The 16,669-nt window shown below is 27.6% G+C and overlaps 1 protein-coding gene across 1 annotated transcript in view; it reads right to left on the bottom strand.

Annotated features, from left to right (window-relative positions):
* The window catches only part of LOC122504102, a 215,861-nt gene that overhangs the window by 98,499 nt on the left and 100,693 nt on the right, over positions 1 to 16,669 (bottom strand). Inside the window, exon 12 of the mRNA XM_043614999.1 lies at positions 10,961 to 11,287. Within this exon, the coding sequence (XP_043470934.1) occupies positions 10,961 to 11,287 (327 nt within the window). The remainder of the gene's footprint in view (positions 1 to 10,960; positions 11,288 to 16,669) is intronic.

Here is a 16,669-nt window from a genome sequence, read left to right as displayed (position 1 = left end):
GAATTAAATAATAACATTTAGTGCTCTCTATTGTCATGTAATCAAACTTTCATTTTACAAAATAGCAGATTAAAATAATTCATTTTAATAATTTTTTTCATTAAAAAACTCGCGTGCACAAAATAGCCCCCGGATGCACAAAATAGCCCCAGTTGACGGTATATCATTCGTTATTTTGTGTCTAATTAATTATAAATTTTCATATTGCTATTTTATCTAAATTTACAAAAATTTTAAATTATTATATTTTCTTGAAAAAATGAAGTAGATATTTATTACAAACTTTTTAAACAAAATTTTATTTCTTCTAAATGAATGAACCGATTTAAATGAACCAAGCGGGAATATCAAAGGGATAAAATATACTTTCGTTTAGAATTAGAAAATTTTAAAAAAGTTTATTTTTTAATAATTATTTAATAAATTTTTTATAAACAATTGATTTTTTTTAATGTTCTACGCCTTTTAAAAATTTGAAAAAAATATTAACGTACACTTAAAACTATAAGAAATCAAAATCCATTGAGAAAATTTTGGAGCGACAATTATTTTAAAAGTTATAAACAAGTTATATTGAACGGAGATGCGATTTTGATGATTTTCAGAATTAAAACATTATTTTTAACTACGAAATGAACAAAACACTGTCAAATTAACATTTTTATTCAATTATATAACTATAAAAATTGATAAAAATGATCAAAAACTAAGTTCAGCGTTCATGCACAACACCGCGCCAATATAATTTGTTTATAACTTTTAAAATAATTGTCGCTCTAAAATTTTCTCAACGGATTTTGATTTCTTATAGTTTTAAGTGTATGTTAATATTTTTTTCAAATTTTTAAAAGGCGTAGATTATTAAAAAAAATTAATTGTTTATAAAAAATTTATTAAATAATTATTAAAAAATAAACTTTTTAAAAATTTTCTAATTCTAAACGAAAGTATATTTTATCCCCTTTATATTCCCGCTTGGTTCATTTAAATCGGTTCATTCATTTAGGAGAAATCAAATTTTGTTAAAAAGTTGCAAAAAAATTAATTTTGCAATAACTTTTATAAAAAAAAAATTTTTTCTGTTTTTTGGTGGACACATTCTTAAGGCCAAATAGAAATGTTTTTTCAACATTTCGATTTAAAAAAAATACTTTTTATTTTCTGTGAAAATTTTACGAATTCTGACCCATAATTAATTTAAATAATAATAATAAAATTCTGTTTTTACTCTCTGATCCTAAATATGTGGAATTTAACACGTTTTCTTAAAAAATATTGTTCTTCAAGTTTTAAATTATATATAAACATTATACAATTCTGCTGATATTGATAAAATTTGTTTAATTTATAATATAAAGTTTTAAAAAATATAAAAATTTATATCCATTTATATAAATAGAATAAATGGGCCCTTTTCATGTGGACGTACAAATATTGTTTTCACAGACCCTACGGCCCTTAATGTTTACATTTTCAAAAGGTCAAGGTCACTCTCCAAGAGAGTCACATAAGACTCTGCGATGGACTCTCTTGGGAGTTCCAGTGTAAATAGATATAATGACTAATCATAAGTATAAATTTAAAATTGTCACTGGAACCAACGCCGTTTGTTCATATATTATTTTACATAGATATAACAGCTTATTTCCTTATATCCAATTAAAATTGGATGTACTATCCAACCTTTTTTTGCGTGTAATAATATTGCTATCATTTTGGCAAAATATATCATCCATATTTTCAGTATCTTGCCATTATTTTACAGCAATATAGCCACTATCATGACATTATTTTGCCGAAATATTGTCACTATCTTGCCTTATATTTGTAAAAATAATAATAGTGACGCGTCGCGAAGAAAAGCACCTAAAAGAAGCAAAAAATCAATTTTCATATTTTGATTGTTTCAGATAAACTATAGATTGCTTTTCGAATTATCTGAAGTCAAAATTAATTTTAAAGAAATACTTTTTTCGTAATAACGATTTAAAAAAGAGCATTTAATGCTTAGAGTTGAGCCTCCTTCTCCTCACGCACACTCATCTACGCTCCCCTCTTACTGTATCCGTGTGTCACTTGTAGTTCGGGGCGAAATTCAGGATTAAGAGAGAGACGCACTGACTAAACCGTTCTATCGCACTACGAAAGCACGTGTTCTATAGATACGCGCCTGTATCTCCTCATTTGAAGAACTTTTAACCGTATAGGTACTTTTTTGAATTTAAAAGTTGCAAATGTTAAAATGACCTAGATTTATTTAATCATAATTATAATGTTAAAGAATTAAATTACCGTCCAATTCTAAAGAAGAAAAAAATTAAATCGGCAACATTGTTATTTATCCTGTATTTTTATTTTCTATTTGTCATATTTATTCAAATGCTGAATTTTTGAAAATGTGTAAGGTAATAAAATATTTATGTTATGAAATCTTTATTTTCTCAAAACTTTATTAACTCAAATTAGTATAAAATATATTTTTTAATGTTTATAATTGTCAGTTGACAAAATTTGGATTTTTTAACCTAAAAAAAGTGATTATTCGAGTATAAAAACATTGTTTGCAATGCTAATTGCAATATTTGTTAAAGTAAACATTCTGTCAAATTACATTTATAAACATTAAAAATTATATTTTAAAACTAATTTGAGTTAATAAAGGTTTGAGAAAATAAAGTTTTCATAACATAATACGAAATTACAAAAGTTGGATTTTTGGCGAAAGTGAGAGACAATATGGCGGTGAGCACACAGACAATTGGATCTATGTCCTATGTGTCAGTGGTCAAGGAGGTGGCGCCAATTCTCGGAAGTGGTCGCGACTTGAACTAAGGAAATGTATTAATCTCAAATTACTCTACTTTCAATCGTTAATAAAACAATTTCCTCGCAAAATTATTGCAAAAACGGAGAGGGCCGCTCCTCGGAGAGTGAAATTCCTCTATCACCCCTCCAAATATGAACCCGAAATATTTTATCCTCTCAAAATGAGACGTCTATACCAAACCGTTCATAAACCCTTTTTTCCGCATATTTAAACAATTTTTTTCAATAATTATTTATCAAAATTTTTATAAATTCCGAGAGCACCGCTTGTCCCAGAGCATTTAATTTATTTAATTTTATTTAATTTATTTAATTAATTCTTCAAGAACTATCATAAAATTATTACTTAGAAATTATTTAATGAATAATTTTACTTAAATATTTCTAAATTAATTGAATTTTAAACAACTTAGATTTTTAAAATATTTTAATAATCCAAATTCTTCTGAAATTATTTTTTTTAATTTCTTAATATATATTTAATTAATTATTCAAAATCATGGATATTCAGAAAAATTTTAGTTAAAAACACTAAAAAAATATTGTCATGAATAATACAATTTTTTAGAGGTTCAATTATTTTCATTAATAATAAAACTCATCATAAAATTGCAATTATTTTTTACAATTTTAACAAAATTCTTCGTAAAAATTAAATTTAAAAAACATTCAATTATTGAATAAATTATTTATTTTTGTATTTCAATAACTAAATTGTCGTTGAATTTCTTAACAAAAGTTGATTTAAAAATGAATTTCATTTAAAATATTTGATAATAATTGAATATTAAAATCATTATAACTTGAATTATTAGAAATAATGAAATTTTTAAAAAAATTATTTCAAGTTTTTATTTTCTAAATATTTAATTGAAATTCTTCATTCCAAATAATTGATAATTTATTTCTTTTGGAGAAATTTACTTAAAATTGTATTAAAAATAATTGAAATCCTGTAAGGAATTTTAATAATAGAATTACTGCAACAACTTTTATTATATTTTTTTAAATAATTCAATTCTTTTGAAAAATTTTATTAAAATAGTAGATTTCGAAAATATTTGAATTTTAGGAAAGAATTTCATTATTTTTTTTTTTTTTTTAATTGTTTATACTCCTGCCCTATTGTCTTACGCACTTCGACAAGAGTCCCCGAGAAATACTTTTTTTTGGATTAAGCATAACCATTCTACTTTAGAAATTTTTCTATATATTAACCTAATTTTGCGTCTACAGCCGACTTTATTAGGAGTACTCGCATTACGCCTGGACCACCCGTCAATGGGTTTTCTCGCCAGAGAAGAGGGAAACTGTAGAAAACCTCTCTGAGTACAACCGGTTTATCGACAGTCGAGTTCTAATGGTGTGTACCGGACAATAATCGACGGTGCACATCATTATACCTCGACGTCAAACCTCCCGCTCAGATTGTCTCACGTGCCGGAAAAATACCAAGCCAAGTGGGCGCGAACCAAGGGTACTTATACCCTTGGTCCTTAAACGACCACCAACTAAATTTTTTCGAAAAATTTTTAAAAATAATTACATTTTTGAGGAATTTATTTAAATTTGTATTAAAAATAATTGAAATCCTTAGAAAAATTTTATTATTTATGAAAAAAATTGAATTCTTGCAACGAATTTTATTACATTTTTCAATAATTGAATTCATGTGAAAAGTTGTATTCCTTGTAAAAGTATTTGAATTCTTGCGAAAGATTTTATAAAAATTGAAATTTAAAAAAAATAATAATATTAAATATTTTTTTTAAATAGAACTGTTTTCGAATAATTGTAAAATTAGAGAAATTCATAAATAAATGTAATAGAACATTGTTTTCAGTATATCATTTTTAGCGTGAATCAGAATATTCTTTAGGCTCAGCGAAAAAGTCATGGCTGTAAATTAGGGAAAAACAAAATTAAAGTATTTTAATATTTTTTTATTAAATTTAGTATTATTTAAACTAAGAAACAAAGCATTCTTTTTATTTGACTGTAATGAAAATAAAATTAAAAGTTATGAATAAAATTAGAATACAGTGAGTTCTCGCGAGTCGTTCAACTCACGAGTCGTTCAAACTCGCCAGTCGTTCAACAGCTGATCAGTGTCCGATTCACGAGTCGTTCAATTTCTAGCATGCGCGCGCCGGTGCTCAGTGCTGTGTAATTTAAACGGACCAAAGTCATTGAAATTGTGTCTTTCGGGGCGATAAATATGTTTCACACATCCCTGAAATCGCCTTGGAGGCGTGGCTTATGCGTTGAACGACTCGTGAGTTTTATGATCTTGAAAATTTTCGAGAATTGAACGACTCGCGAGAACTCACTGTATAATATTTTTTGTGCTTATTATCGTTTTGGATTATCATTAGTTACCATTTTGAATTTGAAAAATATCTCAAAAAGATTAAAAATTCTTTTTCAAATTTAAGTAGAGTAATAATTTGTATTAAATAATAATTATATTGTTAATAATAAAATAATTAAAACGACTCCATAAGAATCGAATTTTTTTAACTCAGCGCCTGACTCTTTTCATAGCGGAAAGAAATCATTCAGTCCATCTCTCTCTAATTGCCGATGACGGCCGAACACACGGTCGCTAACTTGTATTAGTAGTAGGAAACGAGTTAGAGATATCGGAAACTCTTCGCCACGCTCTCACCTTCTCTTTTCCCTCTCCTGGGAAAAGGTGGAAATTCTGAGGTCGGTGGAAATTCTGAGGTCGGTGGAAACTCAGGCTGGTGGGAACTTTTTCAACCGACTTTGGATATTTTAATTTTTTGAAAAAAGTATCATTAATTTTCAATCGGTTTAAAGTGGATCTCATTCGTATTGACCAAAACAATATAACTACGCTTTATTTAAAACTTTTTTTTAAATAATTGTTTAATTTGTGGTAAAATATTTAAGGATCAGTGGATGTCGGTGGAGATTATTTTGTGATTCCCTTATCAAATTTCCAACTTAAAATGAGTGAAAAATGAATAAATCAAATAGAACATTGATTCTTTTTCCTGAAATAACTTAAGGAAGTTATTTTTTGTGTTTACAAAAGTAATTTTAAGTTAACATTTGATTTTCATTTAAATAATTTACTGTTTGTTAATAAAATAATGAATAGCATCAAAATTTTCTGTCAAGCATAAACTGAAAAAAAACATACATAAAATGAATTTAAAAAAAAAATTTTTTTTTATTCAACTGTACTAAAGTAGACGATACTAAAATGTCAATAGTAATTGTATTTATTATTGCATATTACTAAAATTATTAACTTTTTTTTTTCTTAACTTCCTGTGGGGACAGGTAAAATTTTGACGTTTTCAGCCTTAAAACCACTTATATGTATATGAAAAATTATAATATTAGATACAAAAGTAATTATTGGTTTTTGTTTCTAAACATATATAGATAACCTTTTTACGTTGGAATTGTAAAAATATATGAAAATTATTTATTATTTTTTCATTACAACATGAAAAAAACCAAGTTCTGCGCTACGCGGAGAATCACCCAAGTATAAAAAATGTTTTCAAAAATTTCAAAATTTTACATATTTTTTGATGAATTGCTTTTAAACTCTCTATCATTGAGTATTACATGTTATTTTATTGAGACTTACTTTATAAAGAGACTCTTTTTTAAGTTCACATGTTATATTATATTACTAGCTGTCGTACCAGTCTTTGACGGGTTTTAGTTTTTACTAATATATAATTATAACAGAATGTCTACTAACCGCGCGGAAAAAAACGGAGAAATAACCAGGAATTTAATTTGACCAGGAAAAACAGGAATAAGACGGTAATTTTATGACAAACCGGGAATTTTCTTTCCAAATTAAAAGAGTTTTATTATATTAATTTGTTTTTAAAAAATTCATTTTTACTTTAATTTTTATTGATGTAATATTTATGTAAACAGACCCAAATTAAAATTTAATCCATGCGTTTAGCCTACAATACAGATTTCATTTTGCTTTTAGCAATTTAGGTTTTAGATCATGATTAGTCGGATTATATGTGGACGTCCACATGAAAAGGGCCCATATTGTCGGTTCCAGTTTTCGAGATAATCCCAATTTAGTAATTTTGGAGCAAACTCTTAATTTTTTTTTTATTTTTTATTATCAATCTACATGTTTTGACAAGTCGAAGTATGCGGTTTTCATTAATTTATCGATAATTTAACTGTTTGCTTTCATTGGTTCTTTTGACAAATGAAAAGGGCCCATTTTGTCGGTCATTTGCAAAAGTAATCCGAATTTTAAAAATGGAGGTGTAGAAAAATTTAAAACCTCTTGATTTTTCATCTCTAAAGTGTCTTGGACTGTAAACAATTCTTATCAGAATAACTTCCGAGAAGAACCAGAGATATTAAAGTTAGAATCTTTTTTTTGTAATTTTCGAAATGAAAATTTGGATATTGCGTCAATTTTTTCATAATAGAGACTGTCAAAAAATTTTTAATAAGTGTAATATCTATTCTTTTTCTTCAAATGACACAATAAAATTGTACCTAATCATTAATCTTGCAAAAAAATGGTTTTTTAATAGAAAAATTCTCCTTTTAAGAAAAGGGCCCATATTGTCGGTTTTTGGTATTTTCAAAATTAAGAGGGGGCGGATGGTTTTAAAAATTTAAAACCTATTGGTTTTTAATCTTTTATAGGTACCCTGTACTGTAAAAAATTCTTATCTGTATAACTTCCCAAAAAAATCAGAGATATTGATGTTAGAGTCTTTTTTCGTAATTATCGAAATAAAAATTTGGATATTGCGTCATTTTTTTCATAATAGAGACTGTCAAAAAATTTTTAATAAGTTTAATATATATTCGTTTTCATCAAATTACACAATAAAATTGTAGCTAATCATTAATCTTGTGAAAAATGGTTTTTTAATAGAAAAATTCTCCTTTTTAGAAAAGGGCCCATATTGTCGATTTTTTTAGTACTTAAGTACGAAATTTTTGAAAATTAAGAGGGGGGATGGTTTTAAAAATTTATAACCTGTTGGTTTTATAATCTTCAAGGTGCCCTGAACTGGAAACAATTCTTATCTGAATAACTTCCAAGAAGAACCAAAGATACAACAATTAGTTGATATCGCAATCTTTAATTCTGTTTTTCTCGAAATGAGGTTTGTGGCGTTCTAAACTTTGAAATTTCGTAACTCAGCGAATTTTTAACCAAAAAACATAACATATGTGGACGTCCACATGAAAAGGGCCCATTTTGGCTCTATTGGAGTTATCTATATGGGCGTATTCCTGGCAAAATTTGGAAAATTTTGAGTGGTCTTAGAACTTTTTTGGTTAAAAATTCGCTGAGTTACGAAATTTTAAAGTTTAGAACGCCACAAACCTCATTTCGAGAAAAACGGAATTAAAAATTGCGATATCAACTAATTGTTGTATCTTTGGTTCTTCTTGGAAGTTATTCAGATAAGAATTGTTTCCAGTTCAGGGCACCTTGAAGATATAAAACCAACAGGTTTTAAATTTTTAAAACCATCCCCCCTCTTAATTTTGAAAATACGAAAAATCGACAATATAGGCCCTTTTCTAAAAAGGACAGTTTTTCTATTAAAAAACAAATTTTTTACAAGATTAATGATTAGGTACAATTGTATAGTGTCATTTGAAGAAAAAGAATAGAAATTAAACTTATTTAAAATTTTTTGACAGTCTCTATTATAAAAAAAATAACGCAATATCCAAATTTTCATTTCGACAATTACAAAAAAAAGACTCTAACATCAATATCGCTGGTTCTTCTGGGAAGTTATTCAGATAAGAATTGTTCACAGTCCAGGACACCTTAACCCGTTGCCTGTTTCCGACCCACGGGTGGGTCGTGAAAAAGTATGGCCATAACTGTTTCCGACTCACCCGTGGGTCGTGTTCACTATCACTCAAAATAAATATAATTTGTAAATAAATTGATAGATATTTTTCTTTATATCAATATTATAAGAAATTATGAGGGTCATTAATGATATTTTAGAAAATAATTGAATAATTAGTTATAATTTAAATATATTATACTATTTGAAAAAGTATCAGATTCCGCTGGGCAGTTTGGGACAATCATGTTGTATTTTCCTGAAACAGTTAAGGGGTTATAGATGAAAAATCAAGATGTTTTAAATTTTTCCACACCTCTATTTTTAAAATACGGATTACTTTTGAAAATAACCGACAAAATGGACCCTTTTCATTTTTCTAAAGAACCAATGAAATCAAACAGTTAAATTATCGATAAATTAATGAAAACCGCATGATTCGACTTGTCAAAACATGTAGATTGATAAGAAAAATTAAGATTTTCCTCAAAAATTACTAAATTGCGATTATCTCGAAAACTAGAACCGACAATATGGGCCCTTTTCATGTGGACGTCCACAATATATACTAGTAAATTATACTAATAAAAAATATTTTTGCAAAATTCCAATGGAATATTCCTACAATATTTTAATGGAATATTTCATTCCATATTTAAATTTTCTACTTTTTCAGTTTAAAACAAATTAATAATTTATTGAAATCTATATTGTCACTATCTTGACATTATTTTACCGCAATATAGCCACTATCTTTCCATTATTTTGACGCAATATTGTCACTACCTTGCCTTATATTGTAAAAATATAGCATCTATATTTTCACTACAATGCCATTATTTTACCAAAATTATTGTGCCGCAATATTGGTACTATCTTGCCTTACATTATAATAATATTTCCATTACTTTGCCAAAATATAGCTTCCACATTGTCACTACAATGCCATTATTTTACCAAAATGTAGCTGCTATTTTGCCATTATTTTGTCGCAATATTGGTACTATCTTGCCTTATATTATAATAATATTGACATTTTTTGCCAAGATATAGCTTTTATATTGTCACTATGGAGCCGTACACACAATACGTCACGTGATTTTTAACCATTTTAGACCCTCCCTCCCCCATGTCACACACTGTCTCATACATTAGCGCCATTTTTTCTATAGGTCGTCACAAATGTCTAGACTCCCCTTCCTCTGTTCGCGTGACGTATTATGTGTACGACCCCTATCTTGCCGAGATCTTGCCATTATTTTACCGCAATATAGCCACTATCTTTCCATTATTTTGCCGCAATATTGTCACTATCTTACCTTATATTGTAAAAATATTGCCATTATTTTGCAAAAACATAGCATCTATATTTACGGAGAAAAATGGATATTTAAGGTAAATATCTAGATGTTAAAGTTTAATATTTTTATTCTTTAACATAGGGACAGCTATCTAGATATTAAAAGTAAATAGCTGGATGTTAAGCGTTAATATTTAGCATGTGATTTGAATATCTAGATATTAAAGTTTAATATTTTTGATGTTAAGAGTTAATATATATGACGCGCTCCCAAGAAAGGTACCTAAGAAGCAAACGAATTATAGGTTGGGTTCGAGTTAGATTTATCTTGATTAAAAGTTCATTTTTAATTATTTGAATTGGAAACCAATATTCATTTAATATTTTGAATATAATGAAGACTTGAAAACAAACAATTTTTAATTAATAATTGATTCTCTTTCTGTATTTTTACTCAAAAAATTTTAAACATAACCTCAAATTTTGTGCTTCTTAGGTACCTTTCTTGGGAGCGCGTCACATATTTTTTCAATATCTACTTTTGAATATCCAGTTTTATCCGTATTTTCACTACATTGTCATTATTTTACCAAAATATAGCCACTATCTTACCATTATTTTGCCGCAATATTTTCATTGACTTGCCTTATATTGTTATAATATTGCCATTATTTTGCCGCAATATATTCACTATCTTGCCTACATATTACAATAATATTGTAACTATTTTGCCGATGTTAATATAGCTGTATACAGAAACTACGCAGCCATTATATTGCCCTAATTTCTAATTGCAATGGAATATTCCAGGATTGCGAATAGAATATTCCGTACACTATTGTTATGAATTAGTAAAAAAATTACTAATCTAAAGTTAGAGAGTTGAGGAAACATTTTTGACATAGTCAATTAATTTATAAGAAAAATTAAAAATCTAAAAAATATGTTTAATTTATCGCTAATTAGGAAAATGTATGTGTACCTTGATGAAAGCTCGCAGAGTGAAATTTGTGAGATCGGCGTTGAGCGTAAATTCGTAACTGGGTTTATCGAAAATTGGAGCATTGTCATTGACGTCTAATAAGTTAACGATGAAGGGAACGACGCCTCTGAGACCCCTGCCAACTTCGTCTCGTGCCTCAACCGACAATTGCAGTTGGGGAGTCCTTTCTCGATCGAGTTTATTCCCCATAGCGACGGATATTAAGCCGCTATTGGGATCCATTGTAAACGCTTCACTACCAGTTCCCGTTATGCCCGTATACTGTATCATTCCATACAATCCTGAATCCTTATCAGTTGCATGTACCTAAACATCGTCAATAAAATAGATTTATATACATATTCGAACCAAATTGTTAAACGATAAATGTAATCAAACTTTTTCACCATATGGTTCATGATAATAATTCCTTCCTCCACTAAATTATCCCCCTCCCCCTCGTCCATACCGTTCACTTTCGTTTTCACTTTCAAAATTTATAGCTTAATTCATTTCTTTTATTACCGTTTCTTTAATACATTCATTTTAAAAAAATTTGCAAAATGGCCGGTTTCCAACAAATTTTAATAAAAGGGACATAAATTGTAAAAAATATACTTGGTTTTTGATTTTTTACTCTCCAAACCCTTTTAAATTTCAAAAATTTGACTTCAGATTCGTAATCAGCAACCCTGAAAACTCCCGAGTAACAAATTTTATGCAAATTTGAGCAATTTTGAATAAAATGTCCGCCATATTGGATCCGCCATTTTGAATTTTGAAAATCTGACTTTAAATTCGTAATCAGCGACCCCAAAAACCCCCGACTAACACGTTTCAATAAAATCCACTAGCTGGATCCACTAGCTAAAGGGTTAAATTAAAAAAAAATAATTAAAGAAAAAATTAGTTATAATTGTACTAAAACCTATATTATAATAGTATTATTAATCTTTATTAAGAATATCAGACTTATGGACAGTACGTAGTATATATAAAAATACAACGAACATTGTGATTATTAAATGGAAATTATGACAATTTTTTTTATTTATTCCCAAAATCAGAATTTTTTTAAAAATCGTCATTAAAAAAAATTAGGGTAAGTGCACTAGTTCCTGCGGCATTTCAGCCAAGGTATCTTTTGCAAAAAAAATATTTAAAACAAAGGAATTAAATTTAAAATTTATTAAACTAATTGTTTGTATTCTTAAGAAATTTTTACAAAAATTAATAGCCTATAAAATATTATAGCATTTGATAAAATTTAAATAATTAAAAAAAATATCAAAAGCGTCTAATTCTGCGCGCTGTGTCAATTGCTGCGCATCAGTTTCTGCGGCCAAAATAACATGCATTTAGATGTCATTTTGCCCGCAGCAACTAAAGCACATGCATTTGACATGCATGCTTCAGTTTCTGTGGCAAGCATAATTTAAAGTTAAATAATTAAAGTAATTTTATTTTAAATGTATATTCTTTATAGTCAATTGTATCAAGTATTGTTCAAAATAATTTTTTCACAGTTTTTTAAACATTAATATTTTCTTATGTGACAAATAATTATACATTTCACAAACGCGCAGCAATTGAAGCATCGGCAGCAATTGATGCACTTACCTTATATAAATTTTCTTAGCTTTCTGTTAATAATATTTAACATATTGTTAAATAATTTTCGAATTTTTTTAGAAATAACAAAACTTTTATTTTTTTACATTCTCATCGCATGAGAAGGTATTAGTTTTTTTATAAAAGTTTTTATCAAACTTTTTTGAGAATTTTCAAATCCATTTGTTTACAATTAAATTTAACGAAATTTCAAATATTCGGAACTTAAAATCTTCCATACACTTATGAGTGCTTCGGTGATACAGTTCAACACAGAAAAACCTTACTATGAAAGAGTGATTCGACCATGCTGTGATTACACCATGACGCACAAGAAAAACTAATTTTTTTAGCAAATTATTATCGATTTCAAAAATTATTTTTTTCCACGTCTTTTGTTTTCACTAACCCAGACTACAAAACTTGTTTTGACGTAAAATATGAATAATTATTCATTTTATTGCAAATATATTATGATTCGACCATGACGATTCTGTGATTCCCTATGCAACTTTCATGCTTGTAACACATATAAAACAGAAAAAAAAATTTTTAATTAGTTTCTCTTTTAATAATTTACTTAGGAGAGTTTATTGCTGTTTTTTATGAATGTTAAGTAATTTTTCGATTTGATTTTCTATATAAATTATGCAATTTTACAAAGTGATTTTACCATGACGCGAAAACTGGGGACAAAAATACAGTAGGATCTTTCAATAGTGCAGTCGTCGGGAATATTGTGCACTGTTCGAAGCGTGCAAAAACTAAAACATTCAGGTCCGTGTCAAGAAAATTAAGGGTCCCCCACTACTAAATACCGGGCACCACTAAATAATACTAAATAATCAAATGAGCGACGGCACTGTATTTGACATCACAGATTCCCTTTCCCTTTACCCCCCGAAACCCCTTGTCTACTCAACTCATTAATGACTGCACTGTTCAGAACTGCACTATTGAAAGATCCTACTGTAACTACAAAAATATTAAAAAATAAATTTTTCTTTTCACAAGTGTTTTGTTTTTCTAATTTCCACTAACATAGGAAAAAATAAAATAAAACTTAATTTACAAAATGGTAGTAGGGACTGATTACACTATGACGTTTTGGCACCTTGAAACAGATTTTTAAGCAAAATTATAAACTTTTGAATAAAAACAACTATAGACTTTTATTTGTCATCATAAAAATTACTATTCCCCATTAGACTTATTACAATATATGAAACTGATTTCTTATAAAACATGAGGGACATTAAATTGTGCGCTACACGGAGAATCACCCAATCAAATTAGAAAATAAAAACTTGAAATAATTTCAAAAAAAATTTCAATTACATAACGTTTTACAAACAAATTAATAAAAGTATGAAAAATTCAGATTTTTAAAGATTTTAATTTAAAATATTTTCAAAATTCAATTATTTCTAGAAATTTACGCTATAATGCTTTTAATATTCAATTATTATCTAAAATTTCAACTGAAATTCATTTCTAAATCCATTTTTATTAGAAAATTCTAAGAGAATTCAGTTATTTAAATACAAAAATAAATAATTTATTGAATAATTGAATGTTTCTCAAAATTGAATTCTTGTAAAGAATTTTATCAACAATATTTTAAATAATTCAATTCTTTTGACGAATTTTAATTTAACATTTATAAAATAAAGTTCATTCGTCTTAATATAAAGAATAAAATTCTCTTATACAGTAATATGAATCTAAATAAACAAAAAAATTTTTAGTAAAAAAGTGAATTGTTTAACTTAAATTGTAATTAATTCTATAATTTCCAATAGAATATATACTTTATATACATCAATCGATTCGTCTTGATGCAAAGAATAAGATTTTTTATTTATTTTTTAATAAATAATAACATTTTATTGTACAGCAACATGATTTTTAAGAAACAATTAATTTTTATTAAAAGTGCAAATTTTTTGTCTAAAATTGGTTTTAATTCTATAAAATTTAAAAAAAAAAATTTTTTTTGAAAAAAGTAAAAAAAAAATTTTTTTCTGAGAATTTTTTAAAGTCTATTAATCTATTTCGAGATATTTTTATCATAAATATATCTGGTAAATTTTAGCCAAATTCGTTAAAACCTCTTCGAGTTATCGTGTTCACAAAAATCGGGATCCACACACTCACACACACATACATAGATCCGGACAATTGTTCACAGGGTCTTATATAACATAGTCCTATATAGAAGAAAATTTGTTAAAAGGATTTTTAAAATTTTTGTAAATTAAACGACTACAAAGCTTTCTCACGAGGAAGCAATAATTAAATTCCTCAAAATAATTTTATTATTTATAAAAATAATTGAATCTCTGTAAAAAATTTTAATATTTCTGAAAATAATTGAAATACTGCTAAAAATTTTATAAAAAAAATTTAAATACAGGAAAGCGGGGTTGAAAGTGACGATTTCGACCAAATGAAAGAAAATAATAGTAAAATAACAACTATTTGATTTTATTTATTGCAGTATTTTGTGTAGTTTTTGAATTCATTTATACTTTTTGAAAATGTTAATAGTTTCCAATGAAAATGTGATTTTCTGCAGCGCGGCGACGCGTCCCGACGACCCTTACTGCGGGGCCGGTTGTGCCGCATGAAGTCTTAACTAACTACCTACAGTAAATAATTTTGCGCATAAGAAATAATAAAATAATTAACAAATATTATTTATTATTGTATTTTAATTATTTATTATAAACATTTAAACATTTTTTCGAACAATTTTTGTCTTTCAGACATTTTGGTACCATTTTTAGTGGGTATAAATAAACATTTTTGAACTTAAATACTATAATACTGTTCATTATTATTTTAATACAGTTTTCTTAATAAAATATTGTATATTAATGTTTATAAAAAATATATAAAATTAACTATTTAATAAAAAATTCTTAAAATGTATAAAATAAAATACTTATTCTGAAATAATACTTACCTACAAACAGGTTTCACATGGCACAATGAACACATGTGTAACTAGCGTTTTCTTGTTTTTAGTGCATTTTAAGTGTGCACAATTTTTGCAATTAATGCATTGAATCTACTTTTCTCTTAGCTTTGAATTTGAATAATTATCAGAACAAACGAGACAATAACATTCTGATACATCTTCGCTCTTATTTATTTCGTCTAGCAAAATTTTCTTTTAGCTGGATTTTCAGAAGCATTATTTTCTTTCTTACTTTTTTCTCTTTAGAGCTACTTTTTTCTAATTTTCTTCCTTTACAGTGTGCCTGTTCTTCAGCAAGTTCATTTTTTCAGGAGTGTCAGTGAGAACAGCTGTTTTTCTGATGTGTCGTTTTCTTGTTGTTGCTGATAGAGCCGGTGCTTTAGGAAATGGTCTAATAATCTCCGGTGAAAATATTACAGCATTTTTAGGTGGTTGACATTGGGTATCATCATCAGAAGTATATTCAGATTCAATCTGAAATTGAAACATTCTGAAGTCTAGGCACTTGAGAACTTGAAATTTGGTTAGAATTAGAAGTAAAATGCTTTTGCTGAATACCAGATGAGCCGGGTTCATTGTTGGGATTTGCAACTGAAAGTTGATTTTCTTGATGTGGTCGATCAATGACAAAAGAAGGTGCAAACTCTTCGTCATAAAAATGTTCGGGTTATAGGTCCATATTCCAGACTTTTGAAACGCATTGATTGGGATTGTTTCGAATCCAGGTATTTTGATCTTCAGAAGAGTACGCTTTAAATGGTCCATTGACACCGACGTCGAGTGGTTGAAGCCGATGAGTGCAATGTGATGAGAACGAAAGCGTGACAATTGGATTTTGTTTTGCTTTTTGAACCACGTTGATATCAATGTCGGAAAAGTGATTATATAGAAATAAAAGCACTGGATCTTTAGGAAAAGTCTTTGTATATTTAATAAAATGATCCATGTATATCAGAAATTCCTCGAGAAATTCCGAACTCGACATCCATCTTGATTTGTTACCATCATTAATAGACTCAAAAGGTCCGTTGTAAAGAAACATATTTTTAAATTTTAGTCGTGGAAACACAAACATAGGTGGAATTGAATTTCCCACAACATTTCCAGCTAACTCA

Source organism: Leptopilina heterotoma, unplaced genomic scaffold (genome assembly GCF_015476425.1).
Source record: "Leptopilina heterotoma isolate Lh14 unplaced genomic scaffold, ASM1547642v1 Lhet_278, whole genome shotgun sequence".
NCBI classification, from domain to species: Eukaryota; Metazoa; Arthropoda; class Insecta; order Hymenoptera; family Figitidae; genus Leptopilina; species Leptopilina heterotoma.
Note: the sequence above shows the minus strand (reverse complement) of the source record. Positions and strands in the feature narration are given on the sequence as shown.